Source organism: Talpa occidentalis, unplaced genomic scaffold, assembly GCF_014898055.3.
Source record: "Talpa occidentalis isolate TD23 unplaced genomic scaffold, MPIMG_talOcc4v2.1 talOcc4.13, whole genome shotgun sequence".
Taxonomy (NCBI): Eukaryota; Metazoa; Chordata; class Mammalia; order Eulipotyphla; family Talpidae; genus Talpa; species Talpa occidentalis.
In genome coordinates this window covers 46,961,736-46,989,706 of record NW_023601322.1, presented here as the reverse complement: position 1 = coordinate 46,989,706, position 27,971 = coordinate 46,961,736, and the positions used below count along the sequence as shown (strand labels likewise).

Sequence of the window (27,971 nt, the reverse complement as noted above, 5' to 3'; positions counted from 1 at the left end):
TGCTTCTCTCTGGCAACAGGACTCTGATGATTCCCAGAGGGTGAGTCCCCTGTGGAAGACCATTGAAATCTTTGGCCATGCAGTGCCTTTAAGCAAATTCGAGCAGAAAATAATAACATGCACAAATACTATTTCAGTTGTCTTCTTAGAAGATAAGATGCAAAATAGATGCAAGTCATCGCTCCCATCACTGCATATTTCACATTTGCTTAGTGCCTAACACACACAGAGATGAGTATGTGCCCTAAGCTGCGGTCCCTCATGCTTCCTGCAAGTTTTCCTGGGAGCTTTAGGGGAAGGATTGCAGAGGGCCCTTCTGGGCAAGGACTGTGGGCACTGTCCAGTCGTGGCCACTGTCCCCGATATTCTGAGCCATGTTCCAGCTCCAGAAAGGGGAGCATTTGAAGACAAAGGAAGATCATTTTTGTTTGTTTTATATAAGAGTTTTCTTTTGAAGAACAGAGAAAATGCTTTAAGAGCTCGTGTTAAAAGTGTCTTGGTAGCCATGCAAATAATCTAGGATGGACACTTACCCCAATTCATGCCCTGTGCTCTAGACTGACTTCCTGGCAGTGGAGATGCGGCGCGGGAACGTGGCCGTCCTCTGGGATGTGGGCTCTGGGTCAGCACGCTTGGAATTTCCAGACTTTCCCATTGATGACAACAAATGGCACAGTATTTATGTAACCAGGTAGAGAAAGTTCCTGCAAGCATCTTTTTTTAAAAAAAAAAAAAAAAACTGTTTCTTCTACATAATTACATTTGCAATATCTTGTAATAGTCTCTGAAACAGCTGGGAAGTCAGGTTATAGTGAAAAAAAATATGTAGTTTTGATTAGCTACAAAAATGAAGGGTTTTTTTTTTTTTCCCTTATTACAGAAGAAATAAGCCAAACTAATAAAATGTTTTCCCCTGGGTAAAGAGGAATAAAATGTGGTTGGATAGAAATCCCACATGGTTGGCAGTGCAATGTAAGTAGAAGAGGACAGAGGCAAGGATGTAAGTTTTCTTAAATTTCAGACACAAAGGGAAAAAAACCTCTCCTCAGAGGTGATTACATTTTAGCATCATAAGCTATGCCTTTCTTTGTAATTTTCTATAATGTTATTGTTTGGAATTTTCATTTTTTCTTGTTATTTATAAGAAAAAAAAAAACAGTACTATTGATGGCAATGGACTGCTCCAAATAGTTGAACTCGTTATCCTTAACTATTTTAAGCGAGCAGGTAACATGATGAAATTTGTCTTAGAAAAATAAACTGGGGTTAAGGGCAGATGGAAGCTGTGTATGAAACAGATGTGTATGTTTGTGAACTGACAAGAAGTTATTTTTTGCAATTATTTGTGACCCTTAGGTTTGGGAACATTGGGTCATTGAGTGTAAAGGAAATGAGCGCATCGCAAAAGCCACCTTCAAAAACAAGTAAATCCCCAGGAACAGCTAATGTTCTGGATATAAACAACTCCACGCTCATGTTTGTTGGAGGGCTTGGAGGACAGATCAAGGTAACGTTGTGAACATTCATCTGAATGCTTACTTGATTGGCTTTTTTTAACCTGTATATAAAATTTGTATGTTTAAATTGTTGACTTTTGTCCTGTGCAAATGACGATTTTTCTGATATTATTATTTTGCTTAATAACAGTTTATCTGCAGAGTTGGGTTGGTTTTGTAGAGTCAAAAATCATGCTTAATTGTTCAAATAGGAAAGAAATGATAGTTCATTTTACTATTTATTTTTCTTTTCTAATAATGAAATAGGAAATTCAGTATTTTACATTAATTTCCCTTAAGTTCCTTGATCTCTTTTCTAGCCAGAGTGGTTGACTAATACTAACTAGTGTTCAGCAAAGAACCCATTTATTTTATTATATCAGTTGTCTTCTCACAAACTACAGTTAAGTCATCTGAACTTGGGTCGGTGCTCTGAAATAAGAGAAACTTCTCAGTCTCAGCCAGGCCCTCACCACTGACCATCATCTCCCTTCTTTATAAGGGCTTCTCTCCAGCAACCCTGGGAATGGGGATAACTTTCAAGATCCCGCCAGGTTGTCACTCATTCTAGGATCCCGCTTCAAAGTGGAAGGAAATACAGTGATTACAGGCCATTTTTCTGGATTTTATTTTCTCAAAATTTGGATCTGTTTGGTTTAACTCCAAGGAAGAAGTTTCATGTATTTAAAATGTTATTCCTTTTCACCAAATATTATGTAATAACATTTCTTTGCTTTACATTAGAAGTCCCCTGCTGTAAAAGTTACTCATTTCAAAGGCTGCATGGGGGAAGCCTTCCTGAATGGACAGTCCATTGGCCTGTGGAATTACCTTGAAAGAGAGGGGAAGTGCCACGGCTGCTTTGGAAGGTAATGCGCCCCACAATTTAACACATGCTATGTTAGTCTATGAACACCTGGGAACTGCATAAAAAACTTACGGCACATCAGAGGTAGATATGATGTTGGTCCCTTTAGGGCAAAAGATGTGATATAGATCATCTACTATTAGACCTATGGGTAGCACTTTTAACCCTTAAAAAGAAGTGTTCTTTTTGCTGGGTCTTGTATAGTATGCTTAGATTGTGGATCATAAAATTGAGATGTATCATATGTGTTTTCAAACTACCTTCTGTCTCAAAATACCACAACTAAGTCTTGGATATTTCACTGTATGTTTTTACTTTCTCTCCAAGGATGAGATTTTTTTTGATTGTTTGTATACTCCCTTTTTATAAATAGTACTTTCCTCTCCCTAAGTTCCATACTTCTAGAAATAAAATGCATTTGGAAATGGAAAACAACTACCTACAAACATCTTTTTGCGTGTACTCACATAATAGAAAGCATTACATAACTTAATTTCACAGGACTCAACACCCCCCTCTACTATTTTCTACTAAAATAACTGCAATCCTGTAAGTGTTTACAACTTGTTCCTTAGCACTTTAGTAATTAAAACAATAGATTACCTTTGCCATTGGAAAAATGTAACATCTGATGTAATTTCTCCCATCTACTGGGCATCTCTGTCCAGATAAATCTCTGTAATCAACAGTGAGATGTGACAAGATCAGTTAGAAGCAACTTGCATTACACTTAGGGATTTGTGTTCATTTTGTCATTGTCAGCTCTACTTTCTCATCATACATGGCTCATCATTTGGTATTCTATAGTATAAGCCTTTCATATACTGCTTTCCCCTTCCCTTGGCTTGCCTAAAAAGTATGAGCAGAAGCCCAGTTTGTGGAACCTTAAGACTTAAAAGAATACTGGCTTTTGAGTCTTTTTCTTCAGAGACTCCTGGCCTAACTCTCCTACCAAGACTGTCTTGCTTACTTTGAATACTAAGCCACTTCACCTCAGGGAGGTTTTGGTTCCTTCTCCCAGAAAAGGAAAATGATAATTATACTTGTCCCAGACTATGGTGATGAACACCTAACATGATATATATGAAAATACTTTATAAATTTGAAACCAGTATTTATCTCTGACCTTCCTGCTAGGCTTGCACATTGCTTTCCATGTAAATATCTCAAGATCGTTTTCTTGACAATAAACTCCTGAAATTCCAAGATTTGGTAATTGGCCAATGTGGTAAAAAAATTATGTTTATTTGGGGCCTTCCTGGTGGCACAAGGGGTTAAGACGCAGCACTATGAAGCTACCTGCAGCCATTACAGCATGAGTTCAATCCCCAGCCGGCCAGGGAGGTGACCCACATGGCACAGCAGACCTCTCCTGTCTCACCCGCTGGTCCCCCTCAGCAGTTTATTTCAGTCAATCTGCCTGTTCTGTTCCCCACTCTGTCTCTGGTGAATCCTCTCACCTCCCCCACAAACTCTGGCCTGTACCCCAATTCTTGCGTGCATAAATAAATAAAATCTTTTTTAAAAAATTATGTTACTTTGGGAGATAGTGACATCCGCCCTAAGCCTAGGGGAGCATGAGCAGAGGAGCCAGGCCCTCTCCTCTGTCACTTTTTTCTTGAGTTGTTTTTCAAGTCAGGAAAGAAGTGCTCTCAGCATTTAGTAATTTTATCATGAAAAATGCTCAAGAATCTTTCCCCTACACTGACCCCAGATCATTAATCTCATTTGTAGAAAGATAAGTCTTAACAGAAATTGAGCAGTGCTAGTAGAGAAAATGTCCCCCTATTTTACAATATACCCAGTTCTCATCAGTCATTTTTAGGGTTACTCTTCAGCAATAAGTGAATTTAATAATTGTTGGCTCCTTTCCTCTTGTGTTGGAATGAGGACATTGAGATTTTCATTCCAGTGGTTACCAGTTTTGTTCTCTTTTGAGAACTGCCCTTCCACCAGATTCCCATCCACCCTCCATGGACCTTGGACTGGAAGGTGAAGGTGAGAGTTGGCACTGCCCGTTCCATGTTAACCAAGAACTGGCCATCTTGGGAGATGACTGGCTTCCCAGCTTATTGGAACCAAACTGGCTCCTTAGCACAATTAAATGTGCTTTTCTGGGTATTAAACAAATCATTTGGTTCATATGACCAACATTTCCAAAAATGTAGGGTTTTTTTTGTTTGTTTGTTTTTTTAAGATTTATTTATTTATTTATTTATACAAGCACTGGGTACAGTTAGAAGCGTGGGAGGGTGAGAGAATTCACCAGAGCCAGAGCGGGGAGCAGAGCAGGCAGAACGACCAAAGAACACTGCTGAGGGGAGCAGAAGGCGAGATAGGAGAGGTCTGTGGCTGTGTGCCATGTGGGACCCTCGCCCGGTGGCCAGGAATCGAACCAGCACTGCAGAGGCTGCAGGCAGCTTCGCAGCCTAGCGCTCAACCCCTGCGCCACCAGGGAGGCCCAAATGTGGGGTTTTTTTTAAGAGTGCTATTTTGGTAAAATAATAATAAATATTCCTTTCTCTTAAGAAAACATGGCAATCGAGGGTGTATCCACAGATAAATAATTTAAAAATAAATAAAATAAACCATGTTTCTTTCCTATGAGGACAATAGAGCCTCTAAAATGTCCCTTCAGGGGGATGCCAGAGTTGCAGATTTTCCCAAACTCATTTGATCATTTGACCATTCCAGAATTTGGAATTTGCATGTTTAGTTTATATTACCAACTAAACTAATTGAAATTTTGTTTTCTTATCCTTCTTTGAATATATTTATACTGCTTTACATTATCAGCAAATGTTTATAACATTTGTACGTTCGGAACAATCTCTTAATTTCTTAAGAGGATATTGCAAAATAAATCACTGATTATAACAATTCTCAATAGAACACCTAATTAACAGGCATAATCTTTGCATTCTCCCGGGTCTCTTTAATTAGCATTAAACCAATCCTTGTGTTAATTTAGGGTACTGGCGAGGCGGCTGAACTTTGGGTCATCTGTGTTCAGGGCTCTCTGCTAAGTCCCCACAATGTCATCATTAGTCAGCTAAGTTTATTTCCTCTGATGCCTCATGATCTAGGGGGGAATTAGCTACATAGAAACATTTTTAAAAGTGCCCCCCTGTGACACAGAGGGGCACCAGTAAGTGCACAGTATCCTAGGTCTGGGCCCAGGTGGTCAGCCTCTTGCATAGCAGCTGCACACTGTGTTCCTGGATAGTGCACATTCTCTCTGCATCGTGAACAGAACTTGGATTTAGTGATCTTTCCAGGCTCACAGGGCTGCGAGCTGGGGAGGCGGGGTTCACCCTAGGCCCCGTGATGGCCAGGCTCCTCCAAAACCGCTCGGGGCTACAACAGAGCTATTCACAAAATGTCGACCCAGTGCTATTCATCCTGGCCTCCTGTCCTACAGGGACCTAGCTCTCGTCACAAGGTCCATCTGGGGAACAGGGCCTTGGCTGACTGGGAATGCACTTGGCCTCAAGGTGATAGAACAGAAGCTGGACCCACATGGGGACAAGCCCCAAAATGTGTGGTTGATCCCGGGGACACGCACACCCTCAGGACAGTTGCTTTCATCATCCTTTCACTTGAATCCATCCCTCTCTCTGGCTCCTCCCTTGGGCAGGCCCTGCTGAAGGTGTGATGCCAGAAGCCATGCCCTCATATTCATGAGAGCAGAGAACTCACAAGCTGTAGGGAAGGGAGAAAATGCACAGAGGGGTGAGACAGATTTCTGCAGTTTTGAAACCTGACTTCTACATTTTCTTGGGGTGTCCATGGGGAAAGTACTTAATCTTTGAAGCTTAATTATCAGTAGCCAAGATGGGGACCTATCAAAGGCCTTTGAACACAGCAGAATAATTGAGCTAAAATGGAGAGAACATTTGCTACGTGCCAGACGGGACTTTATTGTGTTAAACCCAGTGTACTTCTCTTAGAGAGCTTGTTATGCTTATTATTCTTTTTTTTTTTTTTTTAATAGATGAGGAGAGTGAAGCATAGAGAAGTTAGATAACTTTCCGAGTTCACACAGCTAGTAATTTGCAGTCTGGTTCTAGAGTCTTGAGTCACATTGAACTGTGGTCAGCCATGAGGCAGAGTAAAGAACACGCTTTCAGGAAGCCACTGGCTTAAGAATTAATGAATTAAAATTAAGCCACAATTTAAGAGATTTTACAGAGTTCATTTTTTTAAGTCATACATCTTAAAAGAGTTTGCAAGACAGAAATGTTTAGGGAAAGCAGAGCTGCATGAGGCTGTATGAACCCTGATTTCACAAATCATGATGGAAAGAGTTTCGCTATTTGGTTATTCTGTGCTGCTTGGACATGTGACACTAAATTTGGTTATAACAGCTTCAACTGGGAAAATTTCAAATTCAAATACCAAAAAAAAAAAAAAAAAAAAGCCCAAAAAACAACTCCAAAGTTTCATCTCTCTCAAGCTCTGTGATATTCCAGTATTCCAGAGAAGTCTTTTAAACCTAATAATGATATGTTCCAGATTAACTCACTGAATAATTAAACAGAGAGTCAAATCAGCTATTTGAGGCACAGGGGAAAAGACAGGGAAATACAAGTATCTGAGAAGTGTGTGGTCTATCCATATAACTCTGTTGTAAGCTCATTCTGCTAACTGAGATTTATTTTTTATCAATGAATTTTTTGGTAAAATAATCCTTCAGATACATTAGTACCCATTTGCTTTCAATTGTAATTCCAGCTTATGTGATTTATTAGTTAAAACCAGCAGAGTGCAATAGACACTCATATACAAATTATTCTGAAAGCACTGGAATTAAGGACTATTAAATTAAAGAAATTAGAAAAAGCAAACAAAAGCAAAAATGTAGTTAATAGCAGTTATCCATCCTTACAAGAAATTTCTTTTGCTGCCTGCATTAATTTCTTTTGCTTATAGAGCAACTGAGCATTTGTCTTGCATAATGCAATGACAAGCATCTTTCAAGATATAATGATGTGTATTTGTTATCAAAATATGGAAATTACAGCTTTACCATCATTTTTGTGAGGGTGAATCACTTAAATACATCATTTGTTGTCTGTTATCTATATTCCTGAGAGTGGATTGCCCTTACCTGCTCTGCTTTTCAGTCTCCAGAATGAAGACTCTTCCTTCCATTTTGATGGGAGTGGGTATTCTGTAATGGAGAAGACACTCCGGGCTACCGTGACTCAGATAATTATGCTTTTTAGTACCTTTTCACCTAATGGACTCCTTCTCTATCTCGCTTCAAATGGCACGGTGAGAGTCTTTCTGGCACTGGGACCACTGTGTGTATACAGTTAGATTGCCGTGAGGACATCTGTGTTTGATAACTCTTACTAGCATATACTTGCGCCTGTGTGCCATGTTTACCATTTCAAATTATTTATTGTTACAAATGAATTGAAGAACCTATGGAAATTGGAAGAATCCTAAGTAGAAAGTAGCCTTCCAGTCTTCATAGATACCAATTAAACATTATTAAAATGTGAGCTTAAATAATGTCCCATGTTCACAGTGACCACTGTGACCTTATTAGAATTTCATATTCAGGAATTTCACATTCCCATTTTGTTCTTCATGGGATGGTGACTTCTCTAGATCTTCTGGCTTTTTGTCAATTTCAATGGAAAAAGTTACAGACTCCACTTCTTTTGAATTATATGTGATATCAATGTATATATATCATTTATATCTCTGTGATATTCCAGAAAGTCTTTGTGCATACTTGTACTTTCCTGGCATAGACTATTGGCTGTTGGGCCAGATGCAGTTTTCTAAATTTGACTTTTAAAGGATTCTGCCACCCCTGATTTGAAAAGAAGGGCAATCTTGTGAAAATGATTTAGCCATGGATAACTAGTTTTTCTCTTCTTTGCAGAAGGACTTTTTATCCATTGAGCTTGTCCATGGCAGAGTTAAAGTCACTGTTGACCTGGGCTCAGGGCCTCTTGCTCTTATTACAGACAGACGATATAATAATGGAACCTGGTACAAAATTGCCTTCCAGCGAAACCGAAAGCAAGGTAAGTGCAGGTCTTATGGATGAGATGTTGGCCACTCTTGTAGGATTAGAAATCTTTCCAAAATCCATAGTCATTCTCCTTTAGCTTCCTGGGTATTCTTGAATTATGTTATAATCAAAAGCCATTGTTTTACTTGGAATAATAAACACCAGGATTCACATTTCTCTGGAGGAAAATTTTAATTCTGTTTGTCTGTGGTTTCCAAGTGAGTCATTTAACATGAAATACCTATCTGGAATCAAGAATCAGATCCAGTCTGTTTTCTTCTACATACATACTATCATTATGTACTGATGTGTATTATGGATTTATTGAGGTTTGTGCAGAGGATTTTCATTTGTCCTTTAATGTTCAAGACCTTAGCTGATCATATTTGCAGAATATAAAAGAACATGTCTTTGTATGTGAGCTTTTTTAACTTAGAATGTAATTTTAATTTTCTGATCTATTTTCCCCATCTGTTTTTAGGACTCCTAGCAGTTATTGATGCATATAACACCAGTTATAAAGAAACCAAGCAAGGAGAAACTCCGGGTGCATCTTCTGACCTCAATCGTCTTGATAAGGATCCAATTTATGTGGGTGGATTACCTAGGTCAAGAGTTGTAAGGTATAATATCACACTGCAGGATTTGCATGTCCCTATAGCAGTTTCTTAGGGTTCTCAAAACCAGGTAGCCCAAACTGAGTGGTTTAAACAACAGAATGTATTGTCTTTTAGTTATGGGGAATACACGTTTGAAATCAATGTATCAGCAGACTGCTTCTTTCTGAGAGCTCTGAAATAGAACCTATCGCTTGCCCTTCTCTAAGCTTCTGATGCCTTAAGGCATTCCTCAACTTGTAGATGGCATTCTTTTTGTGTGTCCAACTTTGTGTGTTTCTCTCTGTGTATTTTTATAAGGACACCAGTCATATTGGATTAGGCCCTATCCTGATGATTTTGTCTTAACTTCATCACATCTGCAATAACCTTATTTCCAAATAAGGTAACATTTAAGGCATTGGGGTTTAGCGCTTCCACACCTTTTGGGAGGATACAGTTTAACTCATAACAATTACTTTGATTCAAACCACTATATGCCATATTAAGAAGTAAAGAAATCCTCTGGAGTATAATTAATGATCTTCTATCTGCCTTTAGAACATCAGAAATTTGTTACATGCAATATTTGGACACCTTCCCCACTTCCATTATACATCTTTATCCTCTCTATTTTTTAGTGTATCAGAGGAAAAATCATGCTTTCTTGTAGATTTAGATGGATTTCCCTTTTTTGTGATTAGAATGAATAATGTATGTGGAAGTTGAAAGACCAACATCAGGAAGATGGATAAAAGACAGCAGAAGAGAGAAAGCCTTTTATAACACTGATTCATGTTTAGCTTTGTAACTTTAATAATTTAAATAAACTTTCTGCAATTCATTGTCCTTAGTTTTGTAATGTTGGACTGCACAAACTAAGCTCTAAATTTCTTTCACATCATTAAAGATGTGAAAGACCAGCAGTCAAAACAAGATAAGTTGAATTCTTATACCAAATCTTAATATGTGGGGCAGCAATGCAACCACTAGTTTTTATGGGTTGAGTAGCCCAGAATCTACTTCCCTACTTCCCCATCACCTTTTCTTTGCCAGAAATTTCTGTAAATTCCAAGGAAATTGTTTATAATCACTGTTCGCCATTGGCCTTGGAAATGAATTACACTTAAACTAAAGGGAAACTGATTAATTGCCATAGGTCTTACACCTCTTCCAAGACAAAGCCAGGACCAGAAGCCAGTTTTCTAACCACAGGTTCCAGATATTATTCCTTGACATGGTGACTTCAGGTGTTCCTGTAACCACAACTGTGTTGTAGTTCATCTATGAGTTGCCTAAACACCACACTGTAGATATTCTGCTCTAGGAAAATATCCCAAAACACACTTTCTTGCTAGAAAAGATTTGGGTATCATCAATGTCAGCCTCCTCATTCACAATGGGAAAATCTGAGATTCAGAAAGGTTGAAATTTCACCTAAATCATGTAGTTACTTAATAGTCTACAACTTGTTGATTAACACAGAGAAGTAAATAAGACATGACTCTAATGGGAAACCATGTTACTACAAAGTTCTGGGACTAGCTGATTCTGAAGTACATAACGTGGAGAGGTACAGCAGTCTCCAAATTATGGAAACGAGAGCCTGACATTTCACAATCTCACCCCAACTCCTATTAAGAAAAATATGGTACTGGCTTGAAGTCTAAGAAATAGGATTTTGGATATTGCCAGATGTCACCAAATGCAATTAACTCCTTCAAGGAGAAACTTCATGAAAAGTATGAGCAACAGCCACCGATTCACCAGATATGTGATCCTAGGAGATACTATTGCCTGTTTGCCCCCTGGAAGCAAACACTCTATTTAGCATGGGGACTGGGTTGCTGGAAGCAAACACTCTATTTAGCATAGACACTGGGTTGAAGTCTACGTGTTATAATTTCATTGTGGTAATGCCCAGTTTTTCTTGGTCTGTGTTTTCATAAACACATTTAAATTATAATGACTATAATAGTTTTTAAACATATTTTAATGTTAAATATTAAGCACATTTTTATCTCAGTAGTTATCTAAATAATCAAACTATTAAATCCCATTTCTTTCTTTAATCCTAAGAACATTCATTTGACCTGAAGGCCTCACCATCACCATCCTTCCCACACAGAAACAAATTATCCTTATCTATAGGCCCATTTTAATTCCTTCTTTCAAAAATAGAGTTATAAAGCCCAAATTTTGTTGTTCTTATGTCCTTCCCTACAGGAAAGGTATCACCAGCAAAAACTATGTGGGTTGTATCAAAAACCTGGAAATATCGAGATCAACCTTTGATTTACTCAGGAATTCCTATGGAGTGAGAAAAGGCTGCATACTGGAGGTGGGAAGCATTGAACTAACATTGCAGTAAGTTCCTAACCATGGATGACTCAGCATGAGGAGTCCTAACGTGCTTTGTCTTCCCCTTTGTGACCAGCCTATCAGAAGTGTCAGCTTCCTGAAAGGTGGCTATGTTGAATTGCCACCCAAGTCCTTGTCATCAGAATCGGAATTATTAGTGACCTTTGCCACCAACAACAGCAGTGGCATCATCCTGGCTGCCCTGGACAAGCACAGGGAGAAGCAGGGCCACCGACACCCCCACGTGGTGAGTAGGTTAAAGCCATTGGGCCAGGACTCAGGAAACACTGGCTGGAAAATGACTTGACTGAGTCATTTATTGTAAACATTTATTGTAGTTGCGTGCCCTGTTGTTTATGGGTGTGCATTTGTTAATAAGTAAAAGTTATTGCTGGCTTTCCCATATTCTGTGATGTCTTCATGTTACATGATCCATCTTGTCTCGCTACTATAAAGAAAGATGCTTGCTGTCTTCTGCTTTAAAACTCACTGGGAGAGCACATACTTGAGTTTTCTTCAGTATGTTCCTCTTTATTCCAAGGTGAAAACAGCAATTCCTTAAGTTCATATAGAGTTCTTTGGTATACTGCCCCATGTGTCAGGATTTTCTTTAAATGTCATAGGGTTGAAAGGAGCAGGCAGAAAAATGTGACTTGTGACAAGCACAGTATACCAGCAGTGGGAGAAGTGAGAAGAGTTGTTTTCCCATATTTATAATCCATTACAATACTATAGGTGATCCTTACCCTTTCCTTTATTTAAACTTGCATATATCATGACATTTGAAGAGACTTTGGAAAGCTGTTGTCTTAACAATGTAGAGGTCATGCACCTGCAATTTATTTAGTACTGTTCTCTACTGTGCCCCACATTTTACAGACATTGCTATGAAATTATCGCAACCATGCTGCAGGGTGAATGAATGTTTCATCTTTGTCAGATGGTCATTTTTAACATCATATACTAATTTTTTTTTTCCTGTGGGGATTCTCTGTGCAACCCTCCCAGCCCTTCTTTACCATCATGCTGATTGAAGGCCACATTGAAGTGCATGTTAATCCAGGGGACGGAACGAGCCTGAGAAGAGTGATCCTGCGCGCGCCCCTGGGCACATATGGCGATGGTCAAGAACATTCTGTCTCCCTGATAAGGAATGGGAGGTACTGATGTGATGAGGGATCCTTGTCCTGGTGCTCTTTACAGTGAAACTATGGTGATGACTAGTATGACATCTCTAATATTTGGGGGTTTTATAGTTCCAAGATTATTTTAGAATTTTGCTATAATTGGGCCTCCCTGGTGGCGCAAGGGGTTCAGCACTGCACTATGGGGCAATCTACAGCCTCTGCAGCACGAGTTCGATCCCTGGCTGGCCAGAGAGAAACACACATGGTGCAACAGACCTCTCCTGTCTCGCCTGCTGCTCCCCTCAGCAGTGTATTTCAGTCGGTCTGCCTATTCTGTTTCCCACTCTGTATCTGGTGGATCCTCTCAACCACCTGCATCTCTGGCCTGTACCCCAGTTCTTGTGTGCATAGATAAATCTTTGAAAAAAAAAGAATTTTGCTAAAATACTGCCTTAGAAAACTGATTACTAAGTTTCATCTCCTTCATTGTAAGATTTTTTAATTGAATACTCCTAATCTTGCCTTTTATAGGGATTCAGTATGAGTTGTCTTTACATTCTATTATTTATCTGGCAAACAATGTGATAGCATCAGTAAATGCTCTTACATCAATGCTAAATAGTAAATACTAATAGACCAACAGTAATAGACCTATTATTTTAAAATTACACTGCACATTTCATCACAGGTAAAGAAATAAAAGAAAAATGCCTCCCAAAAGTAATTGAACTCAATAATATTTAATAGCATTCTATTTAATTTTAGAGAGTGCTCAATTGTAAGTTTTAATTTGCAAGAGTAACCTTTTTATTCACAATGTCATGTTAAAATGTGTCTTCAGGGAACTTTTATTATTAGGTAAGAACTTGTAGACTGATGTATTAAAATATATAATTATTTTTCATTTTATTTCAAAGCTTTTATTTTCTCCTTTGACCTATAGAACTATCACTGTCCAGTTGGATGAGACACATCCTGTAGAGATGAAGTTGGGTCCATCAGCGGAAAACAGAACAATAAACATATCCAGCCTGTACATAGGGGGGGTTCCAGAGGGTGAGGGGACATCCCTGCTCAAGATAAGAAGCTCATTCCATGGCTGCATCAGAAACCTGATCTTCAACATGGAGTAAGTGGACCTGTGCCCCGGGTTGATTTTGCATTTCCTCATCCTTAGATGCTGAGTCTTGACATAAACCAGCAATCTAATTTTGCTATTTGAAATTGTGTAAAATTCTACATGATCTTGAATAACAAATGAACCCCAATGTTTTGTCATAAAGTCTTCCAAACAGATTTTATTGGATTAGAATGATAGAGAGACCTGGTCCTCAATTTTTTTTTTAAGATTTTATTTATTTATTTATTTATTTATTTAGTTAGTTAGTTAGTTAGTTAGTTAGTTAGTTAGTTAGTTATATAAGCACTGGGTACAGTCAGAAGTGCAGGAGGGTGAGAGAATTCACGTGAGCCAGAGCAGGGAGCAGAGCAGGCAGACTGATGAAATACACTGCTGAGGGGAGCAGTGGGTGTGGCAGGAGAGGGCTACGTGCCATGTGGGACCCTCACCAGTGGCCGGGGATCGAACCAGCGCTGCAGAGGCTGGGGCAGCTTCGCAGCCCAGCGCTCAAATGCTGTGCCACTAGGGGAGGCCCACTTTTCTTTTTTTTTTTTTTTTTTAATATGGAACATTAGATCCACAAGATTGTCAATCAACAGCAGAGGTCAAATGCACTTCTGGCATGCATTTAAGAGTGTATAGAGATTTTGTGATGCATGTCTCTTGCTATCATGAACTTATAGCTATAAAAAGAAGCCTTTATAACTGGGCTACTTGCAGCTTAGATTATTAATGTTTCGTCCTGAAATAATTACTGTCTCATTAAGAACTGGACGTCTGTGTTCTATGTGGCATTCAGGATGAGGAAAAGAATTAACATGTGCCCAGGGGCATTTCATTTCTCTTCACCCAAGCCCTGCCTCTGGCAGGGTCAGCTTTCTGAGAACAGAAACCTTGCCCTGACCTGTGGCACCAGACTCTGCACGGGGAAACTAACTGTGTGCCAAGTATCAGGTGACTGCAGCTCCCTCCGTGGGGGCTGCCAACTGGCCTTGTGACCTTGAGCAAGGACTTGGCTCTTTCATGGTCACAGTTTCCTTTTCTATGAGACAACCTTTTAGGAATCCTTGATACTTGCAAGAATAGAATGTTGCATTGGATTTAAACACAATTGTGTCAGAGTTTTGTGCTAGTTATTTGTATAATTGCTACATATATTCACCCAATTGTCTTTATTAATTTTTTGATTAATTAGGCTTCTTCATGTTCCTGAAAGCAGTGAAGCTGGGAGGTTGGTAGGGTAGAAGCGTTTCTGTGTTCATGTTCTGTGTTCATCCTTCAAATGCCAAAAGTGTACGTGTAGACAGGAACACGTTGCAAGGGCTGCAGAATAAAGGGATTTATGACAAGTGTAGGTCACAGCTTCCGGGAAAAGGAAACCTGTAAGAAAGAGACCAGTGTTTAATTGAGACAACTGAGGAGTGCTGTGAGAGCCAGAGACAGCCCTGTCCGGAGGCCCAGGTTGCAGGAGGGGATGATGACAGCATTTGAGCCAACTCTAGAGGGAAGCTCAGGAATGGCCAGGGAGTCATGGGGTGCAGTGGACCAGAAGGGTTACCTTCAGGCAGAAGACTCAAGAAAGAAAATACATAAGATGGACTTCTAGTCACTGTGAAAGATGCTCAGTGTGGTTTATCTAAGAGTGATATATTAATGGTTTTTAAGTGTTCAGTAATCAAATGACATCGGTTCATGTTGGCTTATGATATCTTAATTTTGCAAACACTGTTTTTTTTTGTCTAGACTTTTGGATTTCACTAGTGCAGTTGATTATGAACAAGTGGACCTGGACACCTGCCGGCTTTCTGAAAGGCTGAACCCAGCTTCCCCTGGAGAGGACAGCGAGCTCCTGCCAGAGCCCCAGCCTTTACCACGTCCAGTAAGGGGGCTTTCTCAGTGATACCAGTCAGGCCCAGTCAGGAAGAGAGCACAGCCCAGAGGATATTAAAATGGGAACTTCATTACAAAGGTGTTGGGAAAGTTGAAGGAGCAGGAGGAGTAATGATGTATGTGTGGGGTGGTGGAAGGTGCTTGGCAGGTGCTACCTCCAGGCCGAGCCAAGCTGCTGAGGGAAGCTGAGCAGAGGGTTCCTGTGGGAGCTGAAACCACAGAGAAGACAGCCCTGCCAGGGAGGATGCCTGGCCTGGAGGCAGCAGGAAGCACTCCAGCTTCTTCCATCTTCTCTCTCTAATCTCTCAGCCCTCTGTGGCAGAAACCATTTTTCAAAGGAGTCCTGGGAAAGCTGTGACGGAGTTCATCCTGGTGGGGGAGAGGGAAGCAGGGCAGGGTGGGGAGTGGTTCTCTGAGCAGACTTGCAGATGACAGAGCCCAGCATTGGACACCCTCATTAGGTTGCCACACAACAATGGGTATTTTTGACAGTTTCTATGAGAACTCATTATCACTTTGGATTTAGTCAGAAACATGAAACTAAGTATTTAGGGTAAGCCACTATGCACACCAGTATTGCTTTAAAAAACAGATTTGACCTTTGCGGGGAAAACTTATTTTGCCCAGATTTTAATAGCAGTTGTTAGTTTTAATTTTCTTTCCACCCCCACTTCTGATTTATTTAGTTCCTAGGTTGAAAGTGAGCCCTCTAATTAGTTAGATGGTGGTGCAGTCCTGCGGAAGCAGTACCTCCCCATGGGGCTAATGTGTGACGTCAGGACAGCGTCTGCCTGCCGGCGCCAGGCTAGAAAGCTGAGTCTGAGGCCTCATGTGGTTTGAAGTCAGTGTGCAGAGGGAACTTCTGGCTCACATGCTCTGCCCTTGGGATTTGGGGGCACCTCCAGCTTGGCTCCTCTTGGCTGCTCTTGTCCCCTGCTCCTTTCCATGAAGAAGTAGAAAGGTCTGGCCAGGCCTTTCCCCTGCAGGCATTTGCAGTTTTCAGGCTAGTGCTGCAGCTGTGAATCCCCTCAGGCCCCTTCCCTTCCCCCCCTCACCCCCAAGCTACAGAGAAGGAAGAGAGTAATAGCAGGACCTTATCCCCTTAGACCTGAGAAAATTCCTGGGAATTTAACTCAAGTGGGATTAAGGTGAAAAATAGAAGTTCTGACTTCCTTTATGAAGAGAGAGAAGTAAATTACTTAAAGAAGATTAAATCAATGCAAACATGTATCTGTTGTTGTTGGTATTCTGATACCATTGTGCTAACATGCCACCTTCTTTTTTGTTTTTTTAACTGAAATGATGGTTTTTAATGGGAACCAGAGGTATAGTTACAATTACAGGTTCCAACATAAAAAACCCATGGGTAGTCAGGAGTTGGAAGGTTACAAAATAGTGAGGGTAACACTGGGTACAGGAAGAAGAGCTGTTCCAGAACATCACATGCCAGGCTAATATGGCCTCTCCCTGCGATCCTGTCTGTGCTCACCCCTGGAATCCATCTTGCCAGAGCTAAAGCCACCTCTGTCCCCACCACCCTGGCCCCCTTGGAAGTCCCCCGGTCCCTGCCACGGCCTCAGTAGCCGCCCCGATAATAGCCGCCTCTGCCACCATGATTATCATGTCCATAGTTACCCCCCACGTGAGAGCCTCCTGGTCACCCTCCTGGGCCATCTGGTTTAAGGGCCTTCCACTGTTTGCGTTCATTCCTCCAAGAAAAGTTCATATTCTCACAGGTAGGGTTAGGACATTTCTAGTCCCCAGCTCGCTGCTGTCCACCACCACCACCTCCTCCACTGGGGAATCCTCCCCGGCCACCGCCACCACTGATACCATTGCGCTACATGCCTTCTTCATGGAAGAACTTGTGTGCTTAGTGGGGACCCTGGCTGTGTGTGGCTAAGGGCCCCTGTGCATCCCTCACAGGAACAGTGTGCCTTGGAAGGAGCTCCAGAGTATGTCCCCGGCGCTCACCAGTTTGGCCTCGCACAACATAGCCATTTCGTGTTGCCTTTTAACCAGTCAGCTGTCAGAAGGAGGTAGGTGTTGTTTATAAAGTCTGTGGAGGCATCTTGCTACTAGATGAAATGGGGGAGGTATTTTTCAGCAATGTGGTCTTTTCTAGAAGCCTGTTGTATTTTATTATGGAATACTTGACCCGCAACAAAAATGGCAGCCATGAGAATGAAGAGATAGGAATGCTGCCTTTGTGTACAATGGACTCTTAGAACATACAAAAGTGGGATTCTGGCAGTTTGTCCTTGATACTCCTTTCTTGATGCTGGTTGCCGCCTCTCTCTGTGGATGCTGGGAAAGTACCAAGAGGCAGCAACTGCCCATCATTCTGGGAATCCCATATCCCCTGGATCTATCATCATCTGAACTTTCAACCCCTTTTCTCTGTGAGCATTCACTAATCTAATAAAATTGTCTACCCAAACTTTTCCATTCTCTCCTCTTCCCCAAAATCTTGGGGCTTTACCCACACCGGTCTGCATGTTTCATCTCACTCCCAAGGACCCTTTAGTGAAGCCACTCACATCCCCCAGATCTCAGGGCCTGGGGCTGGTGAGGTTCCTTTGGACTCCGCTTTTCTCTCCTAGTCTCCTTTTATTCTCCGTTTCAATGATGTTTCAGGCTGCACCTGTGGTCCCTGGCATGTGATCACTGCCCCGTCACTCCCTCTTCAGACCTTGACTCCATGGCTTTTTTCTTACAATTTCTGCCATGATGCCCAGGAACTCTGCAGCCACCTGATACCTGGCCTTGCAAGTTCCCAGACTCCTATCTGGCACAGATCTTTCCCTCCTTCCTCCTCAGAAATCCTCTCCCCTTGGTGATGTGTCCACCCCACCTCCTGAATCTTGACTTGAAGCATCCTATTACTCACCTCTCCCTCCTCATTTCTACTCTGTTACCTCCCCCCACAAGCAGTTCTTCAACTGCATCAAGATCCCTAAATTGTTCTGCTTTCTCACTATCATAACCCCCTTCTCTAGCTTCCACAACACAATTTAGCCCCTGCCCAGATAGGTTCAATGTCATTATTGCAGGTTTTTCTTTCCAAGTTCCCTTAACCCTCTCATCTTATTCACAGTCAACCCAGGTGAAAACCACACTTGGCCCAGTGCCAGAAGTCAGCCCGTTGGTTAAGGCTATAGAAATGCATTTCTCTTTCCTCCTGGTTTGACTTTTAAAGTCATGACCACAACTCTCAGATGGACCCTCCAGCTATAAATTTCTCAAATATCTACATGGTTTTATTTTTCATAGCTTCTCCTCTTATCACAACTCTCTACATCCCTACAGCCTTTCCTCTTGCCTCCTTCATGGGCCCCCTCCCCAAAAGAACACTCCCTGCATTTGCCTCCACTCCTCTGCCTCTTCCTTTGCCACCAAGGTGGAAGGGCCCTTGTTCCCCCTCTCAATTGTCCCCCATAGCCTCCTCCCCTCAAAGACTCAGGTCGCATCCATGTCTCCCTTTATCATACATGATCCCATCAACAATAGACAAAATCATCATCCCTTCATCAAGAGTGATGGAGAGGAGCAAACGCTTGTGCCAGAGACTGTCTCAGTCTTTTGCACACCTACCCTTACTTAGTTCTCATAGTTACTCTATGAGGATGGTATTCTTGTCATGTTGTACACAGGGAAACTAAGGTCTAGGGACATCTAGGTCACCTGCCCAGAGTCACACAGCAGAGCTGGGAGTCAGGCCCAGGTACGGTGGCTTGAGAGCTTTTCTTGTCATCAGTGCTCTAGTCCCTCTCCAGTGGCTTCTTTCAAAACAGACACTCCCATCTCCCACCACCCTCCCACCCAAAACCTAACAGGTGTTTATTTCCTTCTTTCACTCTCCAAATTCAGCTCATCAGCAAGTCCTATTGCTTCTTCCTCCAGAACATCTCATGCGGTAGTTCATCTCCTCCACATCCCCCTGTGCCACCTGGTCAAAGCCACCCACGGCCTCTGGACTGCTGTGATGGTTCCCTGCCTAATACCTTCTGTCACTTTCACCACATCTGATCTGTTCTTCACATCAGAGATGCCTTTTCAGATAGAAATTAAGTCGTGCCCACTCCCCTTCTAACGCCTTCCCTTGACTTCCCATTGCAATTAAAATCCATATACTCTGAATCCATGAACAGATAAATGAATGAAAGAGTGAATGACTTTCTCCGGAGATGTCAAATATAAATGTTGAAGCAACTATTATGTTCTCTCCTGAGGCTATTTTGAGAAGTGAAATGAAAGCTCTTTTTCCTTTCTGAGTGCTGGGCTCTTGTCTCCCCGCAGGCTCACGGTTGAGCTCAGCATCCGCACATTTGCCCCCAGTGGCCTGATTTACTACATGGCTCATCAGAACCAAGTTGATTATGCCACCCTCCAGCTGCGTGGGGGCCGCCTCCACTTCATGTTTGATCTGGGGAAAGGCAGAACCCAGGTCTCCCACCCGGTACTTCTCAGTGATGGCAAGTGGCACACGGTAGGCTCTCAAGAAGCTGTGATCACACCTCTCTCTCTCTCTCTCTCTCTCTCTCTCTCTCCTACTGCATTTCACTATCATGAAATGATTCCCTTTGATTTCCAGTTTGCATTCTATACCATATCTGCCTCAGACTGTAAGCTCTTTACAGGTAGGGAATTTTTCCAATTCCTGGACTATCCTCAGGGCCTAACTCAGTTATCTGACAACTAAAAGGCACTCAGCAAATATGATGGAATGAATGAAAGCTACAAAAAATGTTCTCACAGCACAGGACAAGAAGTAAATCAAGCCCACCATGTCATGAATGGGCCAAACTTGAGATCGTGAAATTTGTTTTCTCATACCTGGGCCTCTGGAGCACTTTCTGTTCTAGTTGCTTTACCTGTGCCTGCCTTGGGCCGTCTGCCAGGCTCAGTCTCTACTCAACACTGGCTGTGGCCATCTGAGCCATCCTTTAGGATTTCACTCAGATCATTACACTGCAAACAAATGGATTAATATTTTCTCAAATTCCTTATAACTATGGATGTTTTTATTTTGCTCTAGGTCAAAACAGAGTACTTTAAAAGAAAGGGCTCCATGACAGTTGACGGCCAGGAATCCCCCCTGGTGACCACGGTGGGAGATGGTACTACATTGGATGTGGAAGGAAAATTGTACCTAGGTGGCCTTCCCTCCGAGTACAGGGCCAGGAACATTGGAACCGTAAGCAGCGTCTTCTGTGGGGGGGTCCCTTTGCCCTTCACTCTGGTTTTATGTTGTAGAAGAACATGTTTTTGTTTCATTTATCATATTGGAAACTGGAGCTTGGCAGCAAGATATAAACCCCTCAAACCCCACCCCTAGATTGTACTGGGGCTTCCCCTGAAGCCCCACCAACCTCTCCTGCCTGTTAGTGAACATTTCTCTCTTCATAGCCACTTTGCCCAGTACAATTTAGGGAAGTTTAACAAATTTGTATTTGGAGATCATTAAATTCAGCATTCTTGACTCCTGCAATATTTAATTAAAATAATAGAAGTCACTGTTAACTGCATTATTAGCAAAGATACTCAAATTGTGGCTCTAATAGACATTCATGTGAAATGTTGTGGCAATTTGATTTTTTAAACCAAAAGACAATATTTTTATTTGTTTTGTTGAAGTACAGGAAAAACTTGTCCTTGTGCTTCTGGTTATTATACTCAGCACCATCTACTTTCACATCATTTGGTTTAGATCACCCACAGCATCCCCGCTTGCATTGGAGAGGTGACAATGAACAGCAAACCTCTGGACAAGGACAGCCCAATGTCTGCATTTGCAGTCACCAGGTGCTATGCAGCAGCCCAGGAAGGGTCTTTCTTTGAAGGAAGTGGCTATGCAGCTCTGGGTATGTATTATCAACAACCTCAAAGGATATCTTTGGAATTCACCTATTCACTAAGATGACATGGATCCAGGAATTACTTGGTAGGGCAGGACCCACTGGACAAGGATGCAATGAGACTACATTTAGTGAAGTGACCCTGTTTATTCTTGATTTTTCAACTTGTCATGTAAAAGCCTTCTCACTTTTGTGCCATGCAGATGACCTGGCTAAGGCATCCTCCTACCAGGAGGGGTGCAACTTCTGACAGAGGGCACTCTGTTTGGCTGGTTTCATCTGTATTTTCCCCCAATTTTATGTAAATCTCCTCTATCCAAGTGAATAATGAGCTTTGAATTTAAAATTAGCAACATAAACTTTGTAACCCAGCCAGCCAGGCAAGTCACATTTGATGGAAGATAATAATTCCATTTAGATTGTGAAAATAGTAATCAATTACAAGTAGAGAAACAGAAATCTCTCAAATGCCTCAGAATGTAAATTCCTCAAGACTCATGCCTAACCTTTGTAATAAGTCTGACATCCCCATTTTATATTTAATTTACCTGTTTGCACTCACAGCCAGTCTCCTTCTGGCGCGTGTTCTGCCAACTGTACAGGGAATTGTATTTCTCTGACTCCTTTGGTCATAGGGTTCCAAGGAGGAGCATGAAGGGAGAAGGTGAAAACCTAGCACACTTCTATCTGTCACACTGTGCTCCTGAGTGCTGGTGACATCACCAACTCCCATTGTCCATTGAATACTGGGCATGGTTTAGCTTCTCAGCTGTCTGTCACTTGAGTAAAACTGTAGTCAATTAAATCCCAATTTAAAGAAAACCAAGTGTAGACACTAACGAACTCAGTAAATGATGCCCTACCCAGTCTATAGTGTGATAATAAAGTGACTCTTCTGGGTATATGATGAAGGGTTGTGTGGATGGACTCCTCTGGACTCTACCCTCTGTGGCTGTAGATGAAAAATGTACCTGCTTCAACTCTCATCTGACTTAGCCCAGCTGATCACCTATGTCCTCTTTACAAGTGTCCCTTTATCCTACATATGTGCAAGCAGAGGCTTAGAGGGTGGGGGTAACTGGCTGGTGGGGATGGAGCAAAATGTACAGCCAACTGGCCCACCCCACAACCTTTCTGAGCCTGAATCTTCCTGGCTGGCAGAGTTCACCCCTTACTCAGAGAGTTCTGTTTTTCAGTCAAAGAAGGCTACAGAGTGCGATCAGACATAAACATCACACTGGAGTTTCGTACCTCCTCAGAAAACGGAGTCCTTCTGGGGATCAGCAGTGCCAAAGTGGATGCCATTGGATTAGAGATTGTAAATGGCAAGGTGAGTGCTTAATCTTGATGGGCCCCCCCTTATCACCTCAGTATCAGAGAAAGCAGTTGAGAAGCAGTAGAATTACCTACATTCAGATTTCTACTGATCCAGTTTAATGAAATAGAGAAATGAGTTAATATTAAAAACATAATCTAACAAGATTTTAAAATAACTTTACAATTTTGAAATTAAATTTAAAGCAAAACTGCAACAATATAAGAAGGTTATTTTTTTCCCTGAATCATCTGAAAGTTTCTGACCTGATGTCCCCTTTTCTCTAATATGTGTTCCCTTTTTATTCGAAAATAATTACAGATTCATAGATGCTTTCAATGAAATATAAAAGGAGGTCCAGATGCATGCACCTGACACCCAGGCTCCTCCAGCATTGGCACCTTGCATACCTCTAGTACATCATCAAATCCATAAGATTGACTAGTTACACATAGATGTGTGCACACATGTGTGTGGCTCTCCACAGTTTTATCAAGTGTAGCTTTGTGTATCCACCACCACAATCAAGACACCTAATTGTACCATAACCACCAGCTCCCTCCAGCTATCTCTTTACTGACTCCTCCCCCGCCACCACTAATCAGTTCTCCCAATTATTGTTTCATGAATGTTATATAAATGAAATGATGCAGTATCTATTCTGAAATTGGCTTTTTACATTCAGCCTCACTTCCTGGAGGTTCATCCAGTTTTTCTGTGCCTATCAACAGTTCATTTCTCTTTATTGCAGAATATTCCATGGGATGGATGTGCCACAGTCTAAATTATTTTACAGACAAATTTATTTTTTTTTTCTGTAACTCTTCTGTCCTTGTTTTTTCACTTCCAGCCCTTCACATGACAAAATAAATTCAACAATTAACACTACTCTGATCTCTTGTTTTATACATGACTCCTTGGTTTCTCCCAGTTCTCATTCTCTATCACCATAGGGGCCATCTGGGTGCAGGCAGGATGTAGGGAAGCCGCACTTCATTACTCTCTTCTTTTCTGTGGGCTTTCTGACAGCTCTGTTCTCCCGGTCTTCAAGCAGCACAGCCTGTCTTTTATGCGCTAGGCCACTGAAGGGGCCTGGCCAGTTGGAGTGACCAGTGAGTAGCCTCATTTGAGTCTATCAGGACTACTCCTGGAGATTTTCCAACAACCCGCACCGATCAGGGTCCCATCCCAGCTGTCAGGGGCACTCTGCTGCTTCATCTGCTGCCATCTCCCATGTCCCACAGTGGGTCCTATGAAAACTTAGTAATGGCTGCCATGCCACATGGACAATCAAAGTGATGGTCTCTCAGGCCCTCTCTCTACCTAACTGCTCTTTGCCACCATTTCTACTGTGGCCAGCTTGGGTGGTGGTTGTTACAGGACTAACATACTCATATTTTCTGTGCTCTAGATTCCCCTAAACTTACTATTTCTAGTATTTCCCTGCTTAGTCATCACAAGATCCCCTGGGATATTCTAGAATGGGGGTCAGGAGGATATCAGAAGTCATATCTCACATTTTGCCCTTCATTTTCTCCCTATGGTACTTCATCTTTACATTGAAACAGAACTATCTAGAGCATATTGCTGCCTTTCTACTCTGTAGTTTTGAACAAATTATTTTTCCTTATCTGTACTTCCTTATCTGTATTGAAAATTTTTATTTTTATTTTTAAATATTTTTTAAAGATTTATTTATTTATGCATACAAGAGCTGGGGTACAGGCCAGAGGTGTGTGGGGTGAGAGGATTCACCAGAGACAGAGTAGGGAACAGAACAGGTGGATTGACCAAAATAAATTGCTAAGGGGAGCAGCGGGCGAGTCAGGATTGGTCTGCTGTGCCATGCGGGTTGCTCCCTGGCTGGCCGGGGGATCAAACTCATGCTGCAGAGGCTGAGGACAGCTTCATAGGTTGCAGCTTAACCCCTTGTGCCACCAGGGAGGCCCCTAAAGATTTATTTATTTATGCATACAAGAACTGGGGCACAGGCCAGAGTTGCTGGGGGTGAGAGGATTCACCAGAGACAGAGTGGGGAGCAGAACAGGCAAATCTACTGAAACACGCTACTGAGGGGACCAGAGGGTGAGACAGGAGAGGTCTACTGCACCATGTGGATAGCTCCCTAGCGGCTGGACATTGAACTCATGCTGCAGAGACTGCGGATAGCTTCACAGTGCTGTGCGTAACCTCTTGCATCACCAGGGAGGCCCCAAAAATTGAAAAATTGTGTGCCTATTTGCATATTTATATGACACATAAAAATGTTATCAGTAGTTGCAAAACATGTAATTTCTAATGTATATTTACCTCTATCATTGGCTTATTGTTACAGTATTTTAAAATATTTTTAGTAGCTGCCCAAGGGTTTATAATACACATCTTTAATCTGGCAGAGTTGACCTTGGAATAATACTGAGTAAGTTCACATACAGCATATGAATCTTGCAACAATATACTTAGGATTCTTCTCTTCCATCTTTTGCAAGACTTAGATTTTCAGTATTACCATTTTCTGTGGTAGAGCATCTGCCATTGCCTGTTATCCTGAAATGGAGGCAGTGTTTTGAGGATGCAATCCTATGTTGATGGCTCAGTCTTGTTCCCATGGCAGTGACCATTTGTCCTTTCTGAAATTTCTGGAATAGAATAGCATCTGAATCCTTTAAGAGGCAATTTTTCAAAATCTTTTTTTTTTTTTATAGTTATCCCTTTTTTTTGGCAAAATGATGTTTTTTTTTTCTTCTCTAAGAGCATTATATATATAGAAAGACTAAATTCCTTAAATGTGGAAAAATTCACCCAAATATTTGTATATGTCTGTTTTTTAGCTCTTGTTTCATGTTAATAATGGTGCCGGTAGGATAACAGCTACATATGAGCCCAAAACTACCAGTACTCTCTGCAATGGGAAGTGGCACACACTTCAGGCTAACAAAAGCAAACACCGCTTGGTGCTCATTGTGGATGGAAATGCAGTTCATGCTGAAAGTCCACACACCCAGTCCACCTCAGTGGACACCAACAACCCCATCTATGTCGGCGGCTACCCTGGTATGTATACATGCTTGCCCGCGTACTTCCAGGGGAACTGTCACTGAGGCAAGTCTTCGATCAGATGGATTTAGAACATTCTGAAAAATACATGGTTTGGGCGACAAATCTTTTGCCATTTTAGAGAAGCTGTTTCAAGATCTAGGATTTCTTGGAAAATTAAAAATAAACTTCATATGTAAATTGATTAAGACTCCGAGAACAAGAGATGTGAGGTACAGTAAACTGCATGACTTTACTGAGGCGACTAATCTTAGGGATGAGTAGGAAATCATTTTAGGACAGCTAAATCATTTTAGAAAACAAGTGTATCTTATACTCTCACATTAATTCTGGATTCACGTTATGCATTTCAGGTGTTCCAAGAATTGTTACAAATGAGAATAAAGTAAATATCTTTTTAAAGACTTTTTAAGTACAACTGGGTACTTTAAAATTATTATATGTTAAAAATATTCTATGAATGCTGGTATTCACTGAAACCATTTATGTGAAAAAATATTCTTCTAATTTTGATATAGAAAGCACTTGAGATTATTTTTGTTCCTATTGTGGTACCCATGTTGCTTTTAAAAAAATTAAGCAAGAATTATCTTTTTTTTTGTCTCAAACAGCTGATGTAAAGCAAAACTGCCTGAGCAGCCAGACTTCCTTCCGGGGGTGTTTGAGAAAGCTGACTCTGATTAAGGGCCCACATGTGCAACCTTATGACTTCAGCAGAGCTTTTGACCTACAAGGAGTTTTCCCTCATTCCTGTCCTGGGACTGAGTCCTGAACTTCAGGAAAATTCCTCAATTGGGGATCATTGTTTATATTTTGAGAGTTGTTTTTGTGAACTAAAAACTCTTCAGTTCAGATTTCACTTCCAACTCAGGTTGTTTCCAGGTAGAAACATTGCGCTTACGTTCAACTAAAACCATGTGTACAACAAATACCTCCATTAAATAGATTAAAATATAAATTGAATCCATTAACCAAGAGTGATTCAGTAGTATGTTTTCCAGTTTCCGTATATTAGAGGGCTTTCTTGCTTTCTTTTTGTGGTTGATTTCTAATTTGATCAGAGAGGATGCTTGGTATGACTTTAGTCTTCGTGAATTGTTGATACTTGTTTGGTGACACTATAGGTGGTCAATGCTGGAAAAAGTATTGTGTGCAGAAGTAAACCCACACCTATATGGACAGTTAATCTATGATGAAAGGCCAAGAGTATACAACAGAGAAAAGAAAACCCCTTCAGTAAGTGGTGTTGGGAACTGGATAGCCATATGCAAAAGAATGAAACTATACCACTATCTCACACCATACATAAAAATTAACTCAAAATGGGCTAAAGCCTTGGATATAAGACCTGAAAACAATAAAATATAAATGAGAAAACATTGGAAAAACACAAGACTTCAGTGATACCTTTCTGGATTCATCTTCAAGAGGAGGAGAAACAAAAGTGAATATAAATTACTGTGACTACATCAAACTAAAAAACTCCTGCAAAGTGAAAGAAACTATCACTAAAACAAAAACACATCCTAGTGAATGGGAGAAAATACTTGCACACCACACATCTGACAAGGGGTTCATATCTAATATCTACCAAAAAAAACCTCATATAACTCAATAGAAAATAAATAACCCAGTCCAAAAAAAAAAAAAATAGGCAGAGCTAAATAGACACTTCTTGAAAAAAAACATATGTATGTTCAACAAACTAATGAAAAAATGTTCATCATTACTTACCATCTGGGAAATGCAAATCAAAACCACAACAAGATGCTTCTCACACAGTGAGAGTCAAAAAGACCAGAAATAACAAGTGTTGGGGAGGGTGTGGAGAAAAAGGAACCCATATACAACTGTGGGAATTTAGACTGGTACAGCCCCTATGGAAAATAGTATGGGGATGTCTCAAAATATTAAAAATAGATCTACCATATGATCCAGCAATTCCACTTTTGGGTGTCTAGAGAAAAATGCAAAAAAAAAAATTCTAAGGAGTATGTGCACTCCTATGTTCATTGCAGCATTATTTATACAGCCAAGTTATAGAAATAGCCTAAGTGCCTAATGCCATATAAGTGAGTTAGAAAGATGTGGTATATATACACAATAGAATATTCTTCAGCTATAAAATAAAATGAACTCTTCACTACAACATGGATGGAACTGGAGGGGCTAAGCTACCAAAATCAACCAAAAGCTAAATCTGTTATAGGACAGGGAGAGGGGCAGCCCAAACCCCGCAAACCTGCCTATTC

The 27,971-nt window shown here is 41.1% G+C and overlaps 1 protein-coding gene across 2 annotated transcripts in view; it reads left to right on the top strand.

Annotated features, from left to right (window-relative positions):
* LAMA1 (laminin subunit alpha 1) overlaps nt 1-26,712 on the top strand; it is a 156,332-nt gene extending 129,620 nt beyond the window's left edge. Inside the window, exons 35-52 of one of the 2 annotated variants that reach the window (XM_037508820.2) lie at nt 558-691; nt 1,357-1,507; nt 2,241-2,365; nt 7,491-7,641; nt 8,264-8,408; nt 8,877-9,018; nt 11,218-11,332; nt 11,429-11,599; nt 12,361-12,512; nt 13,423-13,608; nt 15,343-15,478; nt 17,416-17,528; nt 19,789-19,978; nt 20,528-20,686; nt 21,200-21,353; nt 22,544-22,677; nt 25,494-25,716; nt 26,331-26,712. In XM_037508820.2, coding sequence (XP_037364717.1) covers nt 558-691; nt 1,357-1,507; nt 2,241-2,365; nt 7,491-7,641; nt 8,264-8,408; nt 8,877-9,018; nt 11,218-11,332; nt 11,429-11,599; nt 12,361-12,512; nt 13,423-13,608; nt 15,343-15,478; nt 17,416-17,528; nt 19,789-19,978; nt 20,528-20,686; nt 21,200-21,353; nt 22,544-22,677; nt 25,494-25,716; nt 26,331-26,491 — 2,742 coding nt within the window. In that variant the 3' untranslated portion in view covers nt 26,492-26,712. The remainder of the gene's footprint in view (nt 1-557; nt 692-1,356; nt 1,508-2,240; nt 2,366-7,490; nt 7,642-8,263; nt 8,409-8,876; nt 9,019-11,217; nt 11,333-11,428; nt 11,600-12,360; nt 12,513-13,422; nt 13,609-15,342; nt 15,479-17,415; nt 17,529-19,788; nt 19,979-20,527; nt 20,687-21,199; nt 21,354-22,543; nt 22,678-25,493; nt 25,717-26,330) is intronic. The other variant, XM_037508821.1, reaches the window with a different exon arrangement.
* Nucleotides 26,713-27,971: the final 1,259 nt, after the last annotated feature.